Source organism: Diplotaxodon limnothrissa, linkage group LG15 (genome assembly GCF_057381915.1).
Source record: "Diplotaxodon limnothrissa isolate DT_005_m linkage group LG15, D_limnothrissa_male_GT1.1, whole genome shotgun sequence".
NCBI lineage: Eukaryota > Metazoa > Chordata > Actinopteri > Cichliformes > Cichlidae > Diplotaxodon > Diplotaxodon limnothrissa.
The window spans coordinates 36,354,549-36,369,906 of NC_140610.1; the positions used below are offsets into that span (position 1 = coordinate 36,354,549).

The 15,358-nt window shown below is 40.5% G+C and overlaps 1 protein-coding gene across 1 annotated transcript; it reads left to right on the forward strand.

Moving 5' to 3' along the window:
• Nucleotides 1-1,472: 1,472 nt before the first annotated feature.
• Nucleotides 1,473-14,757, forward strand: comp (cartilage oligomeric matrix protein). The gene is made up of 19 exons (XM_085373195.1): nt 1,473-1,737; nt 5,494-5,567; nt 5,684-5,735; nt 5,966-6,114; nt 6,335-6,472; nt 6,658-6,735; nt 7,520-7,672; nt 7,887-7,991; nt 8,216-8,323; nt 8,412-8,571; nt 9,371-9,489; nt 9,776-9,828; nt 9,931-10,124; nt 10,199-10,377; nt 10,482-10,530; nt 10,742-10,938; nt 12,662-12,834; nt 13,822-13,961; nt 14,394-14,757. The coding sequence occupies exons 1-19, from the start codon at nt 1,671-1,673 to the stop codon at nt 14,450-14,452; spliced, it is 2,247 nt and encodes a 748-aa protein (XP_085229321.1). The 5' UTR covers nt 1,473-1,670; the 3' UTR covers nt 14,453-14,757.
• The last annotated feature ends 601 nt before the right edge of the window (nt 14,758-15,358 follow it).

The window sequence follows — 15,358 nt, forward strand, 5'->3', positions numbered from 1 at the left end:
CTCTCTGGTGGCAAAGCCCCATAGACAACTGTACAAGTGATCAACTCCCATATCAACTCGAGCTTTAAGACTGCAATTGACTCGACTATAGAAGGTTTCAGAAGCTCTGCCCTAAGCAGGGGCCGGTCCATGTCGAATTTTGGGAATTCTAATTCAGAGGTACACCCTGTTTCTCCATGTTAAGCTTTTTTGTGCTACAGCGTGGTGCAAAAGCCAGTATTCATTACTATTATTCCTTACCTTAGTTCTCATCATTTAAAGACATATCCAGGGCCAAAATATAATTCTTTTTACATGCAGCATTGGCACTCAGTTGATATTATGTAACCCTGAAGCTGCTGGAAGGTTAAAAAAAGAAACAAACAAACCCAAAAAAAACAAGAAAGAGAAAACAGAAAAGGGCAGAGGTGAACCTCGAGTCATGTCTTCAGAAACTGAGAAGCCCCCTGATGTGTTCACAAACTGTTGTAGCATAGGCAGCAAACCATCACTAATGAAGTTTGCAGGAGGTTGTTCCACTCGGCTTTTAACCCTAACATTCCTCACATTCCTAAAGATCAGAGACGTAAAATATCTGCTCGATGCATTTTCTATCTATCTGTCTGATTTCTCACACATACAGACTAGAACAAGCAAGCATTCGTATTGTGCTTTGACTGTATGAATGTAACTTTGACTGCTGTCAGCTTTTAAGTTGATCTGGAGCAAAACATCCAACATCTGCTGATCTCATTACTGACAACTAACCCTACTGCAGGAGTAAAACAACTCTGACAGTCATCAGTGATGATAATACAGTTCCTGTAGACGTAGCTGATGTCATTGCACGTAATTATTAATGATGAAAGTGTTGGTGTTTTATTCTGCACGTGCTTCCATGTATTAGGATTGATTGCTAGCTTTTAATCTCATCTGCAGACCATTAGAGGTGTCTGTGTAAGTGCTACAGATTAAAATGGTACTGTGAGTAAATGTGCTGATATGGTGACAGCCTGGGGTGTTCTGTGGGGAGATTACATGTTTGATCACCGTACTGAAATATGAAAATGGATGGAAATTTTAATTTCCTAATAATTTAACTGATCTTGGTGTTTTCTTCTTTGGAGAGTTTCTTTCATTTTGTTCTAATCACAGTTTAAACAAAGTTTGAAAAAATGTTGACCTTTTTTGTAATGGAGCAATCCACAAAAGTGTTTGGACCAGCTTCAGTACATCTGCTCATTTCTTTTCATTGTACTCATTATGTGGTTAGTTGAACCTTGGATCCTTGGATATTCTAGAAACATTCAGCCATTTAAGGAATAATCAACACAGAAATCCAAAAGCAGCAGCCAAACAACCCTCGAAACACTTTCTTCAGCATCTTTACTTGTGTCGTTTTGGAGTGACGTGACCAAAAAACACAGCAAGTAATGCCGCTGTTACACCGCATTGTGGGGGTGTATTTTGTTGTGTAACCAGACGCCTTCTTCTTCCTTTTTCTTGGAGCTTTAAGGGAAGGGATGGAGATGTAAACCACAGGAGGGGGGGTAGAAGGTGGCGTATAAAACCTAAAGTAGAGAAGAAAATACCCCAGAACCTTTGTTGGGTTAAGGATCGCAGGAGGAACAGAGGGAAGGAAGAGAGTAACCTGCTGTACCTGAACTGGTGCTTTTTGCAGAGGTGAAGACATGCTGTGGTTTCTGGGGCTGACCTGTGTGCTCTGCATAGGAGGGAGCGCTGTTGCAGGACAGAGAGGTGAGAAATACGTTTGATATCGGAAGATTAAAGAGCATTAGCAGTAAATATGAGTAAAGGGTAAAGTTTCAGAGTTTTAATTTGAAAGAAACACAAACAATATATGACGACTGATGTGGAGACGCAGCAGAGAAAGAAGGCATAATTTAAAACATTAGAAAATATAAACTGATTTATCCATCTGGGGAAGATGTTACAGCTTTTGGTAGTTTCTGGCGACAGGTTAGTGTTTTCTTAAGTAATTAATCTGATAAATGAAATGTTATTAATGGAAACTGCTATGCAGAACAAGAGAAAGGGGTGTTACATAAGACAAATGACAAAAAGCTGCAAATGAAATGAATTCAAAGCCAGATTTTATTAATTATTTCAATATGATTTTTTAAATTAATTATTATATTTATTTTTAGGGGAGGTAGAGCTTTTTGTTATGAAAAATTAGAAAAATAGTCGGGCAGGAACACAAATTGACTTAAAGGAGCTCAAAGCTCACGAGGGCTGGAAAGTTCTGCGCACACAACAAGGGAAAACAATCATAGTGAGATTCCTGTCGTCCAGGACTCAGCCTCCTTTCCATTAGCAGAGACAGTGATTTATGTCGAGTATCTCTTCTCTCTGCTGTGGAATTCATTCGGTAAACACAGTTGCCGCTAACGACAAGAACACATTTCCTGCTCTACACGCTCAGGAGATTTCTGCTTTTGGTGCCCGGTACATGCGGCTGAACTGACCTGCAAATGGTATTTTTAAAACAACAATAAACGTATGGATACAGTGTGTCGTCGCCTGCATTATTATTCAGACTTATTATCAGGTCTTTCTGTCTTTTAGCCGCACTTTAATGTTTTGCTTCACTCTCACGGCTCTCATCGTGTTATTTATGGCCCCAGCAGGAGGTTGTTTTGAGAGGAAAGCCTCCAAAAAACACATTATAGAATTTGTTCAAGACAGATGCTGTTAGTAGATGAATGTTGTGAAGAATCTCAAAAGCTGGATATATGAAGAATCAACTGCTGATCAAAGGTTTGAAAGATCAAATTTAACTAAAAGTTATAAACTGAATTGCTTTCACTGAGTGAAAGTATTTGATCCCCAAGCAAGCAGGGTGTCCAACTCCAGGGCTCAAGGGCCTGCACGTTTTTTGTGTCCTTAATCCAACACAGCTGATTTTAATGGCTAAATTACCTCCTCAACATGTCTTGAAGTTCTCCAGAGACCTGCTAACTAATCATTTGATTCAGGGTGAGATCTAAAACCTGCAGGACACTGGCCGTTGAGGCCTGGAGTTGGACACCCATGACTTAATACTTAGTGGAGAAACACCTGCTGGTAACCACAGCTTTCAGATGTTTCTTGCAGTTGGTCACCAGGGTTGCAGGAGCGATTGTGGCCCACTCTTCTTTACAAAAACTCTCTAAATCCTTTAGGTTCCTTGACTTTCTGTAGGACTGAGATCTCTAGTCCTTCATGTCCTTAATCTACTTTTTCTTTAGCCCCCCCCCCCTTTGTTGCCTTGGCACTGTGTTTTAGATCACTGGCATGATGGAAGATCCATTCACAAACTCTCTTCAGTGTTCCCAGAAAGTTGATTCTGTTCATGTGGATATATGGTTACCTGGATTACTAAGCATGCATTAAGACATCTTCAGTGAGTTTCTCATCCCGGATTCTATGCTTCATGGCCCCACCCATTGTCCCCTCAATGCGCTGAAGTCATCCTGGACTCCCAGCAGACAAACAGCCTCAAAGCGTAATGTTTCCACCTCCACGCTGGACTGTGGGAATGCTTTCTTTCTCCAAATACAGCGGGTCAAGTTGAGCACAGCACTTTCTCCCAAGCCTCCTCTGAATCATTTAGATGTTCACTGATGTAGATGTTAAGACAGGCCTGTACATGTGTCTTTCTGAGCTGGGGGAACATGGAGGCTTTGCAAGTTTCAGCCGATCATGGTGTGGTGTATCATCAATGATGTTCGTAGTGTCTGTGGTCCAAGCTTCTCTTGTGTAGTTTTGAGCTGATATGACACCTTTATCATGATCACTGTCAGTCCATGAGGTAGAATCATGCATGGATGCATTAAGGGCAAGTAATAGCCATTTTATATTTCTTCCATTTCCAAATGATCCCACCAACAGTTAGCGCCTTCTCAACAAGCTTCCTGCTGATGGAGTTGTAGCTCCTTCCAGCCTTGTGCAGATCTACAATCTTGTCCCTGATATTCCGTCTTTCTCCAATAAATGAAAAATTATAGACTGTTTTTTTGTGAGGGAGTAAATTTACAAATTCAGCTGAGGATTAGATAATTATTTCCCCCACTGTGAAATTTTGTTAACTAGGCTTTGTGAAAAAGTGAGATCAAGTCACTATATGTATCCTCTAAGAGACTATCAATATTATCAATACTGCTTTGGCTTCATCTTATTGCCTCTGAATGAATCAGATTACAGGTTCTTAATTAGGTTCTTAATTAGAGAACAGAAGTTCAATATAAGTATAATAAATATTATATATATATATACACATACATATATATACCACTGAGTTTCAGTTTGATAGACATATTAGACTTTAATATAACTATTCCACAAACATAAAAGTAATTCAGAAACCTATAACTTCTTATTCCTGCAGTTAAAGTCCTGTGATTATATCTATAAATTAAGCTTCCCACTCGATAGTTGATTTGTAGTTAAATGAAGGCAATTTGCACCAAAACTACAGATCATACTGAAACCAAGCATCCCAGGATACCCATAAGCTTAATTCCAGAAAGCATGTGAGCAGGAAAAATGTCCCATATCTTCCGGATAATCTTGTGTCATTCTATTTCTCGGAATATTTTTTTTTTTTTGACTTCTGACTCCAGTTAATGTGTGGGCTGTGGATTCGAATGAGTCCTGTGGTGGTGGAGGAATGCCAGGCATTAGACTTTGGCATTAAACACGCAGTGGATCATGTTGTACAGGACCCTCCACACACATATCAAAACACTGCTCCCTAGCTAGCTGCCAGTTCATCCAACAAAACAATTCCACAGAAAAAGTGAAGCAGTGCAGCAAGAAACCAAACCTGCTCCGTGTAGTTATAACTTGAGTTCTTGTTTTTACTGCAAAGTTCTTATTAACTGTTTCTTCGAATTTGTTCTGTATATAAAATTACATTGTCTAAACTTTTATGTTTTCATTATTTTTAAAGGTTTTCTGCTTGTATTTGTTCGTGATTATTTATTCTTATTTTTTCCTTTTGTTTTTAGTTTCAGAGAATCAGGTTGTACATTTAAGGTCACACTTTTTTTTCCTAGATCATGCTCCGAATGATCAAAAATCAAATTTTTATTTAAATACAATACTTCAGTAGGTAAATTTTAACACTAGTTATTTCTAGCTAACTGATCTGACTAAAGGTTAGACGAGAGAAAAATGGGTAATTGAAAACAAATTATTCCTGTGAATAGGTAAAACAGGAGAAACTTTGAAGCACTGTAGACAATGTTGGGCAAGTTACTTTGAAAAAGTAATTAGTTATAGTTACTAGTTACTTCCTCAAATTACTAGGAAAAGTAACTATCTAAAATAAGACAAAAACATAAAATCTGAGTAGAAAAGTTATATTTTTTACTGTAACAACCACAAACATGTTTAATGAATTATTTTCATAACTTCAAATGCAAATATAAATTATAAATTTTAAAAACCTTGCATGGGGAATATAAAAGATTTCCTTTACTAATTGGTTTGTTCTCTCTTCAAACCCAGATGGAGAAATTATCAGTCAGATTAAAATGACTAATCTCGTCTTGGGTGAGATTAAAGAGCTTTTGAAGCAGCAGGTAATGCTCTGTCATAAAAATATATTTAACTACCTTTACTTGCATTTGATAACAGTTTGACTCAGGGTGCTGAGGAAATGCAAAAAGGTATTTAATCTGTTGGTTGTACTTTCCAGATTAAGGAGATTGTATTCTTAAAGAACACAGTGATGGAGTGTGAAGCCTGTGGTGAGTTCACAAGCTCGCTTATCAATGATGGAATTATGTTTATGTCTGAGAATACACACATTATTACATCATTATTGAAATTTAATTATCTTTATCGAAATTGAGCCATTATCCATAATTTTCCACAACTATGAATATTATGATTATGTAGTCCATTAGAAGAAATGGGAGAGAGATTTGAAGACAAAAGGAAACAACTAATAATTTGCTTTGATGTAATCTTTTCTCAGCAATGGGGGGTATGCAACCTCAACCCACCTGTGTGCCCAACTCCTGCCACCCTGGGGTGAGCTTTGTGGAAACACCAGAGGGTGTAAAATGTGGACCCTGTCCTCACGGCATGGAAGGAAACGGTACCCACTGCACTGACGTGGATGAGGTACGAGCAGAGATTTGATAAACTGTTGCTGACAGTACAGTGTTACAGGTATAACCATTGTAAGGTCAGAAAACTCTCTGCCTGACTTCGTCAACTAGAAGGAGACGAAATGGCTAAAATTTAGACTTTACTAGAAACCCAGTAAAGGGCTCATCTAAATGAATGCAGGTCCTCATCCTAAAAACATCCTGACGTGTGTGTGTCTCCTTATTACGAACAGTGCACTGTGAAACCGTGCCACATGGGTGTTCGCTGCATCAACACATCCCCAGGTTTCCGCTGCGGCTCCTGCCCCGCTGGATACACTGGCCCGCAGGTCCAGGGCGTCGGTCTTGCCTACGCCACTGCCAACAAACAGGTCGGCACCATGCAGCAGTTTATGGTTCCATTCAACATGAGATCAATTTGGACTTTACGTGGCCACCCAAAACAAACTTCCTTCTCTCTCCGACTTATTTTTCTTTTTGCCTCCTTTTTCAGTCTTAATGGTAAAGACCATTCAAGTGACTTTGCATTTGTCTTTAAATCTCTGTCCTTTTTAAGGTATGCAGAGATATTAATGAGTGTGATGGTCCCAACAATGGAGGCTGCGTGGCGAACGCCGTGTGTCTGAACACCCCCGTAAGTATGAACAAAGTGAATTTCCATGAAATTGCTGATTAGATCTAAGCCTCAGTTAGAGTCATTCTTTGTGTTGGCTGAATATTTTATTTATTTTCATCCTTAATCACTTTTGGCCGTAGTAGCAGCAGTCCTACCTTACAGCTGATACAGTATTGGAAACACAATCCTCTGGGTTAACTGCATGTAACTGTGTCCAAGACGAATTGCAACAGAATGTTTTTGAGCAGTCTCTTAATGGTTTAAACTTTATTCCTAAAATGGTAATTTAAATAGAAACAATTTCCATCCATCTATTTTCTTAACTGCCTACTCAGTTCACGGTTGCAGGGGTGCTGGAGCCTAGAAACAGGGTACAGCTTTGGCAGGTCACCAGGACTAATTTGTGGTTGTGCATGTGCTTCAGCTTGAACGGAGAGCGGAGAGGGGTTTTTACTCACTGCAAACATCCTTCTAAAATTCCCAATGCACATCGCAGGATAGTGATAGCTGATAATTGGTCCCATGGAGAAGGTGTACACTCCACATAGAAAGGCCCTAACCTGTCATTAGTGGATATGCATCAAACTCCAGTCTAGGGTTATCAGTTAGGGTTAAAGATTGCATAGTGAAGCCCACGGTGAACTCAGTGTTTTGTATAAATGCAGTATATCCCATGCCAAATGTATGTGTAATCTTAGGACCAATATTTCTTCTTCGTTTGCTGTCTGAAGCACTGTGTTTTAAGTTCCATGTTAACACTACCAATGTGGGCACCTGTGACTTGGTGGGATGGTTCTATCAGGGCTCTTTCAGATGTGGTCCCTGTAAGACAGGCTACACTGGGGATCAGCAACAAGGCTGTAAGCCTGAGAGAGCCTGTGGCAATGGCCAACCCAACCCCTGCCACGCCAGCGCAGAGTGCATCGTCCATCGAGAGGGGACCATCGAGTGCCAGGTGAGCAAATAAAACTTTTATGTTTTAGCTCCTTGGATTTAGCTTTGATGGGTTATCAAAGCTATTACAACATTCCTTCCTCATCATGTTATAACAATAATAGCAGCTATTGGGAAATAGCTGTTTGAGCACTTATGCTCATGTTGTGCAGACCACAAAACAGAGCCAATAAAAGCATTATGTACAGCTTCTAAAACATTTTCCATCCTTATAGTGTGGAGTCGGATGGGCTGGCAATGGCTATGTGTGTGGTCCTGACACCGACATCGATGGTTTCCCAGATGAAAAACTGGACTGTCCTGATAGTAACTGCAACAAGGTAAATCTCCTTCATATCTAAGAGAACTCTTTGAAAGTTACCCATATTAAAACAGTTTATTTAGCTGTGAAGAAGATCAAAGATCTTATAAAAATGTGACATAAAAGAAGATGTTGTCATACTTTAAATTCAAACCTCAATCCCAGATCAAAGAAGGTCTTTATCACTTTATACAAAACAAAAGTATTAATTAAAACTTACCCATCTGCTTATGTTTCTTCCAGGATAACTGTCTCACTGTTCCAAACTCTGGTCAAGAAGATGCTGACAGTGATGGAATTGGAGATGCCTGCGATGAAGACGCAGATGGGGATGGGATCTTAAATACACAGGTTCATACACAAAGGATACTGAGGTTGAAAGAAAATATAGTAAAATCATGTAACTTTGCTCTCAGGGACTAAAACATCTTTTTCCCAGGATAACTGTGTGTTGGTGCCCAATGTGGACCAGAGGAACATCGATGAGGATGACTTTGGCGATGCCTGCGACAACTGTCCTGCCGTCAAAAACAATGACCAGAAAGACACAGACGTGGACAAATATGGAGATGAATGCGATGAAGATATCGATGGCGATGGTAAAGACTTTGTGCAAATAGATTTTAAATCTATATTAATTACAAGACCTATTTACTCTGGCTGTTAATTAGAAACACTGACATGTATTGATATGCCTTTAATTTGAGATGTGATTTGAATGTGAATTTGATACATGAGATTTTTACAACCTATCAACTGGAATCATTTTCATGTTATGACTATGAGTGTGTGAGTGTGTGTGTGTGTGTGTGTGTGCACATGCACTTGTTTAACCATCTTAGTGAGAACCATTTTGAACTTTAGACAGTTAGATTGGTGACATTTTGGAAAATAAGGACCTGTGGGCCACACACACTCCTGTAAAGGCCTGGTTGAGATTTGCTTTAGGTTTAAAATTAGAATGAGGTTTTAATTTATGGTTATGCACGTAGATGGGATGGTTAAGATTACGATAATGGGTCAGACAAAGATTTTGTATTTATTTATTTATTGGGTCTGTCATAGTCAAATGTGTGGAAATGTCTTCGTGTTGGTAGGTGGATTTGGTTTCCTTTAAACATACTTTATCAGCATGGTGGTGCTACAGGTGTGTAGTTGAGAATGAGTATGGTCTGACCAACCAGACTGAGTAATCGTGAGCATTAGAGATGCCAGCAGGGTCAACGAATTAATCCACAAGGCTGGAACCATCACTGGCCAGAATCTGGAGACATCTGAGTCAATGGTGGACAAGAGGACAGTGAACAAACTGCTGTCCATCACTGACAACACATTAAAGCTATGTGCCTGTCTTCGGGTTACTATAATATTTTCTAACATTCCCAATGTTAACCCCAGGAATTCCCAATCACCTTGACAACTGCAAAAGGGTCCCAAATGCTGACCAGAAAGATCGAGACGGTGACAAAGTGGGAGATGCCTGCGACAGTTGTCCCTATGATCCCAACCCTGACCAGGTGAGAAATGTCTTCACACGTTACATCAATATCTTGCAAAAAGGCACGAGAAGTTAAGCAGTTAATCTTAAGTAGAAAATCTTTCTTTTAATGGCCTCTAGTGGTTTAACTTTTTAGTCTGCAACAGTAATTTGGTATAGCGTGTACTCCAGGATGTAGCATCACACTCATGGTGCATTATTCAGTCCACATTGTCTTTCCTAGCTGGGATTATCATTGCCATTGTCTGCTTGTTATTCTTTGGAAAATTTCATATCTGAAATTCGACTCAACTTATGTTTCTCAGATGGATGCGGACAATGATTTGATTGGCGACCCCTGTGACACTAACAAGGACAGGTATTGTGTGAGCTCATCAGTCAAGTCACTTGTATTTATCTGGATCTGTTTTCATTCTCCAAGTCAAATTTGCACCTGCTATAACATCTGTCTCTTGTCCAGTGATGGCGATGGTCACCAAGACTCTCGGGACAACTGCCCAGCTGTCATCAACAGCTCTCAGTTGGATACTGACAAAGATGGAAAGGGAGACGAGTGTGATGATGACGATGACAACGATGGGATCCCAGACCTGCTGCCACCTGGTCCTGATAACTGCCGTCTGATCCCCAACCCTCTACAGGAGGACTCTGACGGTGTGGGACACTGTTGACATATTAAAATAAAAGTTTGTGCTTTACTTACGCCTAATATCTACCTATCCTCCCAGGTGACGGCGTGGGTAATGTATGTGAGAAGGATTTCGACAACGACACCATAATTGACCCAATAGACGTCTGTCCAGAAAACGCAGAGGTCACCCTCACTGACTTCAGGGAGTACCAGACAGTCGTTTTAGATCCAGAAGGAGACGCACAAATCGATCCTAACTGGGTGGTGCTGAACCAGGTCAAGCGATTATGGCTTCTTTGATTTTTGCTGTTCTATTTTTTTGCCAGAATAACATGTCATGAAATAACATTTCTCTACAATCCACTGTTCTGTTTGTACAGGGAAGAGAGATCGTCCAGACTATGAACAGCGATCCTGGATTGGCTGTTGGTAAAAAACTGTTTGACATTTCAAGAAAATATAAAATATAAATATTAAACTGCCATCTGAAATGACCGAAAATGGCATGGATTTGTTTAAAGGAAACCAAATTCACCTACTAATAGGCCCCTGGCTGTTGCTTTAATTTACTGCACATAGAGCTATACGTCTATGCTACATTTTAAAAACAAAATCTGATGTGAAATAATTTGTCCTGCAGGTTACACAGCTTTCAGCGGAGTAGATTTTGAAGGAACATTTCATGTTAATACGGTAACGGACGACGACTATGCAGGTTTTATATTTGCGTACCAGGACAGCTCCAGCTTCTACGTGGTGATGTGGAAGCAGGTGGAGCAGATCTACTGGCAGGCAAACCCATTCAGAGCCGTGGCAGAACCAGGAATCCAACTGAAGGTATGTCACTGCCGTACTGTTTGCAAGAAATTCCAGCTCCACTTCAGGATAACGGATTAGTCGTAAAGAGACTTTGAGCTGTAACTAGTAGTTGTATTAATATTTAATCTATGGTTTAAATGCTTTATAGGGTCAAGGTTTTGCAGCACAGTCCATTTGAAGAAGTGTCCATAATGAAATAATGAGCTAAAAGACGATTATTTTCACTGCCTTGTGGCTTACAACCAACCAGTTAAACCTTAAAAACAATTTTAGTTGCCATGGTCAGAAAATGGTAGTAAATTTGTTGATAATCTGTAGATTTAGTAGAGGCATACAAACAGCCTCTTCTTTGGCTCTCGGAGGAGCCGGACACACTTTTTCTCCTCTCCCTTATCTTCCCTGCTTATGTCCTTGTCTAGTCTCGTTTTTTTTTTTTTGTATTTTTGTATTTTCCCTGGAACATTCTCTCACAGTCTGTTCTCTAAAACCTAAAAGAGGAATTATGGATTGGATCAACTGGTCCCTAAATGCAATTGACACCCCTTTCTCAACGAGAATTTTGGGCTTGGGTGAGCCTGAGTGCTGAAGATATCTACCTATTCGGAACCATGGTAACAGGGTTCTGGCTGATCAGAGCTGGCTTGGCCCTGACTTATCGAAGAATTAAGGAAGCGGAACCGGCTGTTCAAACCCCCACAAGGCTGCCCGCTGGGATTGGAACGATGGGAGAGGCGTGAGTTTCTCAAAATGGGCTCATTGAGTCAGCACGGATAAGATCTTGGAGAGGCTACGGGTGCTGTGAATACTCAGAATAAGATCTCTGACTGCAGACTGGATACATCTCGGAAGGGCTAACCCGGAATAACATCTCTGGGCGCAAAATTGGATGACATCTCGGGGAGACACACTGCCGTGAGTTCTCAGAAATCGGCTCCTTGAGCACAAGAAATGACAACACAGAACGCAAGTATGGCGAAGCTCGCGGCTCTCCAACGGGAGATTGAGAGACCAGTGTTGGACTGTAGAACTGCTTTGAAATTCATATGAGCTGTTCGCACTAAAGTAAAAAATACCATCACTTATGCGGATACCCTCTTGGCGCCAGCTGCAAGGCTGGAGCTGAACAAAACACCCTGATAATGACTGTGTTTAGTCTGTTTCTTCCCATTCCATGCAAGGCCACCAGGGTTGGCTGGAAGACTGTTTACTTAGCCTAGCAGGGCGAAGGACACTGTCTCAGCTGAACTATGGACACGCACACACATACATATACTGATAAGCACTCACCGACGCATCACCCTCCCTACCCCGGATCCAACGCCACCTCCAACGCTTACCTCCCCTCTGATGTGGACATCGGGTCAGTTGGAGGCGCAGTCGAAAGATTGCAGCGGTCCCAGATCAGATGTACACACTGGAACTCTTTCCCATGTTGCTTGTCTGTGTTTATTGTGCTATGGTGTGTTGATTGATATCTGTGCATCTTTTTGTGTTACACATTTCGATGTTTTTTCCTCGCTACCTAGCCTGACCTGTCTCCCCAATGTGATGTTTGTGTATTGTATGTACGGTCGGCAAGGTCTGTCATCTCGGTTGTGGGCAAAAGACCTGCAACTGACAAATAAAGGCTATCTCTCTCTCTCTCTCTCTCTCTCATATGAGTTGTGAAATAATCTATAATAAAAAAACAAAAACAAAACGTGATCGCAAACACGTTATCCCTTTTTTTACTCTTCTTAAGGCAGTGAAATCAAACACAGGTCCAGGTGAAAACTTGCGGAACGCTTTGTGGCACACGGGCGACACCACCGATCAGGTGAAGCTCCTGTGGAAAGACGCTCGCAATGTTGGCTGGAAAGATAAGACCTCATACCGCTGGTTCCTCCAGCACCGGCCTGCTGACGGCTACATCAGGTACCGTGACACACAATTAACGCTGATGTTTTGTAGGAGCCACAGGCTGGAAAATAACATTCATCTTATGATAGAGAGTGTGTGTGTATATTTGTTTAATCATCTTAGTGAGGACCAGTTCGAGCATTGGACCATTAGAATGGGGACATTTTGAAAAACTGAGGACCTTGAGATTTTCTTTAGGTTTAACATTAGAATAAGGTTTTAATTTATGGTTATGCATATAGATGGGATGGTTAAGAGTACGATAAGGGGCTAGACAAAGGTTTTGTATTTATTTATCTATTGGGTGCGTCATAGTCAAATATGTGGAAATGTCTCTGTGCCTGTGAAAATACTTTCTCAGCATGAAAGTGTCACAGGTGTGCGTGTGTGTGAACTGGGTGAGGTCTGATCAACAAAACTGAGTAATCATGAGTATCAGTGCCAGGGATGCCAGCAGGATCAACAAATTAATCCCTAATGCTGGAACCATCACTGGCCAGAACCTGGAGACATCTGAGCCAATGAGGGACAAGAGGTCACTGAACAAACAGCTGTCTTGCCCAAGGATACAACGACCGAGACTGTCCGAGCCGGGGCTTGGACCGTCAACCTTCCGGTTACAAGACAAACTGCCAACTCTTTGAGCCACGATCGCCCGGCTTATGTAGCTGGGATGGTTACGGTTATTATAAGGGGCTTTCCAAAGATATCCATGCAAACTCGTGTGTATTTATGTACGTGTGTCATAGTCAAATGTGTGGAAACATCTGTGTGTCTGTGGAAACATTTTCTCAACATGATAGTGCCAGAGGCATGTAGTCGAGAATAGATGAACATGTACAGTGAATACATGCAACCGTTTTATAAATATTTCAATAAAAGTAAAAATTTGATTACATTGGTGGTGCTAGAGAAAAAGAATCAGCCATAAAATGTAATTCTGCAAGTGTTATTAACACTTTGTTAATGCAATGTTGGTTGCTGCGCTTTGTTGGTTTGCAGAGTTCGTTTCTACGAGGGCACTCAAATGGTAGCGGACACGGGCGTCATCATAGACGCGACCATGAGAGGAGGCCGACTGGGAGTCTTCTGCTTCTCCCAGGAGAACATTATCTGGGCCAACCTGCGTTATCGCTGCAACGGTGAGTGAAACATTCAGAAGAGTTGAAAGGCTGGACTGCAGCCACAAAGCGTTTTTCATTTATTCAACAATGTTCCTCTGCCAAGGAAAGAACTAGTGCCATTTGTTTCTTTGTCAGCAGGAAATACCGAGCCAAATTTCACAAAGCAATCAAACATAAGCCATTTCAGTTTTAGTGGCTATATTTAGAACACTTTCTTAAATATGAAAAATATTGCTTTTACCTTGCAGAGGATTCGCTCTCCAAGTGCCCTGCTAGCTTTTGAAGCCAGTCATGACTGATGTTGGATAACTTGGTTATTTGGTGTGTTTTTGTTAACCAGTTATGCACTGACTGGAAGTATGCTATTATTAGCAGAGCCATGAATGCTGCCACAAAATGTGTGATTTTTCAAACTGAATTGTGAACTGGCTTTCCACTGTGTTTCTTCAGACACTCTTCCAGAGGATTTTGATGCCTACAGAGCCCAGCAGGTCCAGCTGGTAGCCTGATGACAACAAACAGGCCCAAAGAGAACGCTTTCCAATGCACAGCTGGATCTCAGAAAGAAGATCATCACGGCGATAAGTTTAATTAAAAATCCAGCAGAAGTGTTGGAAATGTCTCCAGTGAAAATTGATCGATTGTGGTGCAGAGCAACGGTAATATGTGTTCAAAGGGAAGTGGTATAATGTTAGATTAAAAATTATATAACATTTTCCACTTCAGAAAAACCACTTGAAAAGATTGGACTGTCACTAATGAATAAATGTTGTTGTTGTGTGGGAATCTGATGTCTGTGCATACTGAAACCATGGATATCAATGCATCTAATATCCCTGTTTAGATGCATCCACTTGGGGATTATAGCGCTTACCATCTTGTTTTTTTGTTTTTTGTTTTAAACTAGATGTCATTAAGACACTGGACATTCACCATAAGGGATCTGTATATGACAATGTAGTCACTCCCCAAAGCAGGCTATGCTTTTCTCTCAATTTTACTCTAAATGGGTAAATAATTTACAAAATAAAAATTAAATTGTATTAAAGAGAACCTGAAGCTAGCAGCTGAAACAATACATTTATGAGTAAACTGTTTACTGTGGGCATAAATCGAGTGAGCAGTAAGGTCATGTTTCTTATAGACTTCTATACAAATTGGCTAGAAATAATGCAAGTTTAAAGCACTTAAGAATCAGCTCGACTTCTCAGACCGAGAAGTTTTATAGCACAGTCTATAACAGAGAAAGGTAAATTACATTTACTTTAGTAAAATTACGTTGATGATCATTCAATTTAAAATTGGCTTTATAGGTATTATATGTTATTAAACAGGAACAAGCCGAACGTGATTTTAAGTAACAGACTTGACTGTTTGTTTTCAAACTCAACAGCTTTTAGTGGAAATTAACATTC

Excerpts from the sequence above, each read along its gene's own strand:
- comp (XM_085373195.1), top strand. The coding sequence starts at position 1,671 with ATGCTGTGGTTTCTGGGGCTGACCTGTGTGCTCTGCATAGGAGGGAGC. Across the intron at positions 6,473-6,657 it reads ACGCCACTGCCAACAAACAG|GTATGCAGAGATATTAATGA; the intron begins GTCGGCACCATG and ends GTCCTTTTTAAG. Across the intron at positions 10,378-10,481 it reads ACTGGGTGGTGCTGAACCAG|GGAAGAGAGATCGTCCAGAC; the intron begins GTCAAGCGATTA and ends CTGTTTGTACAG.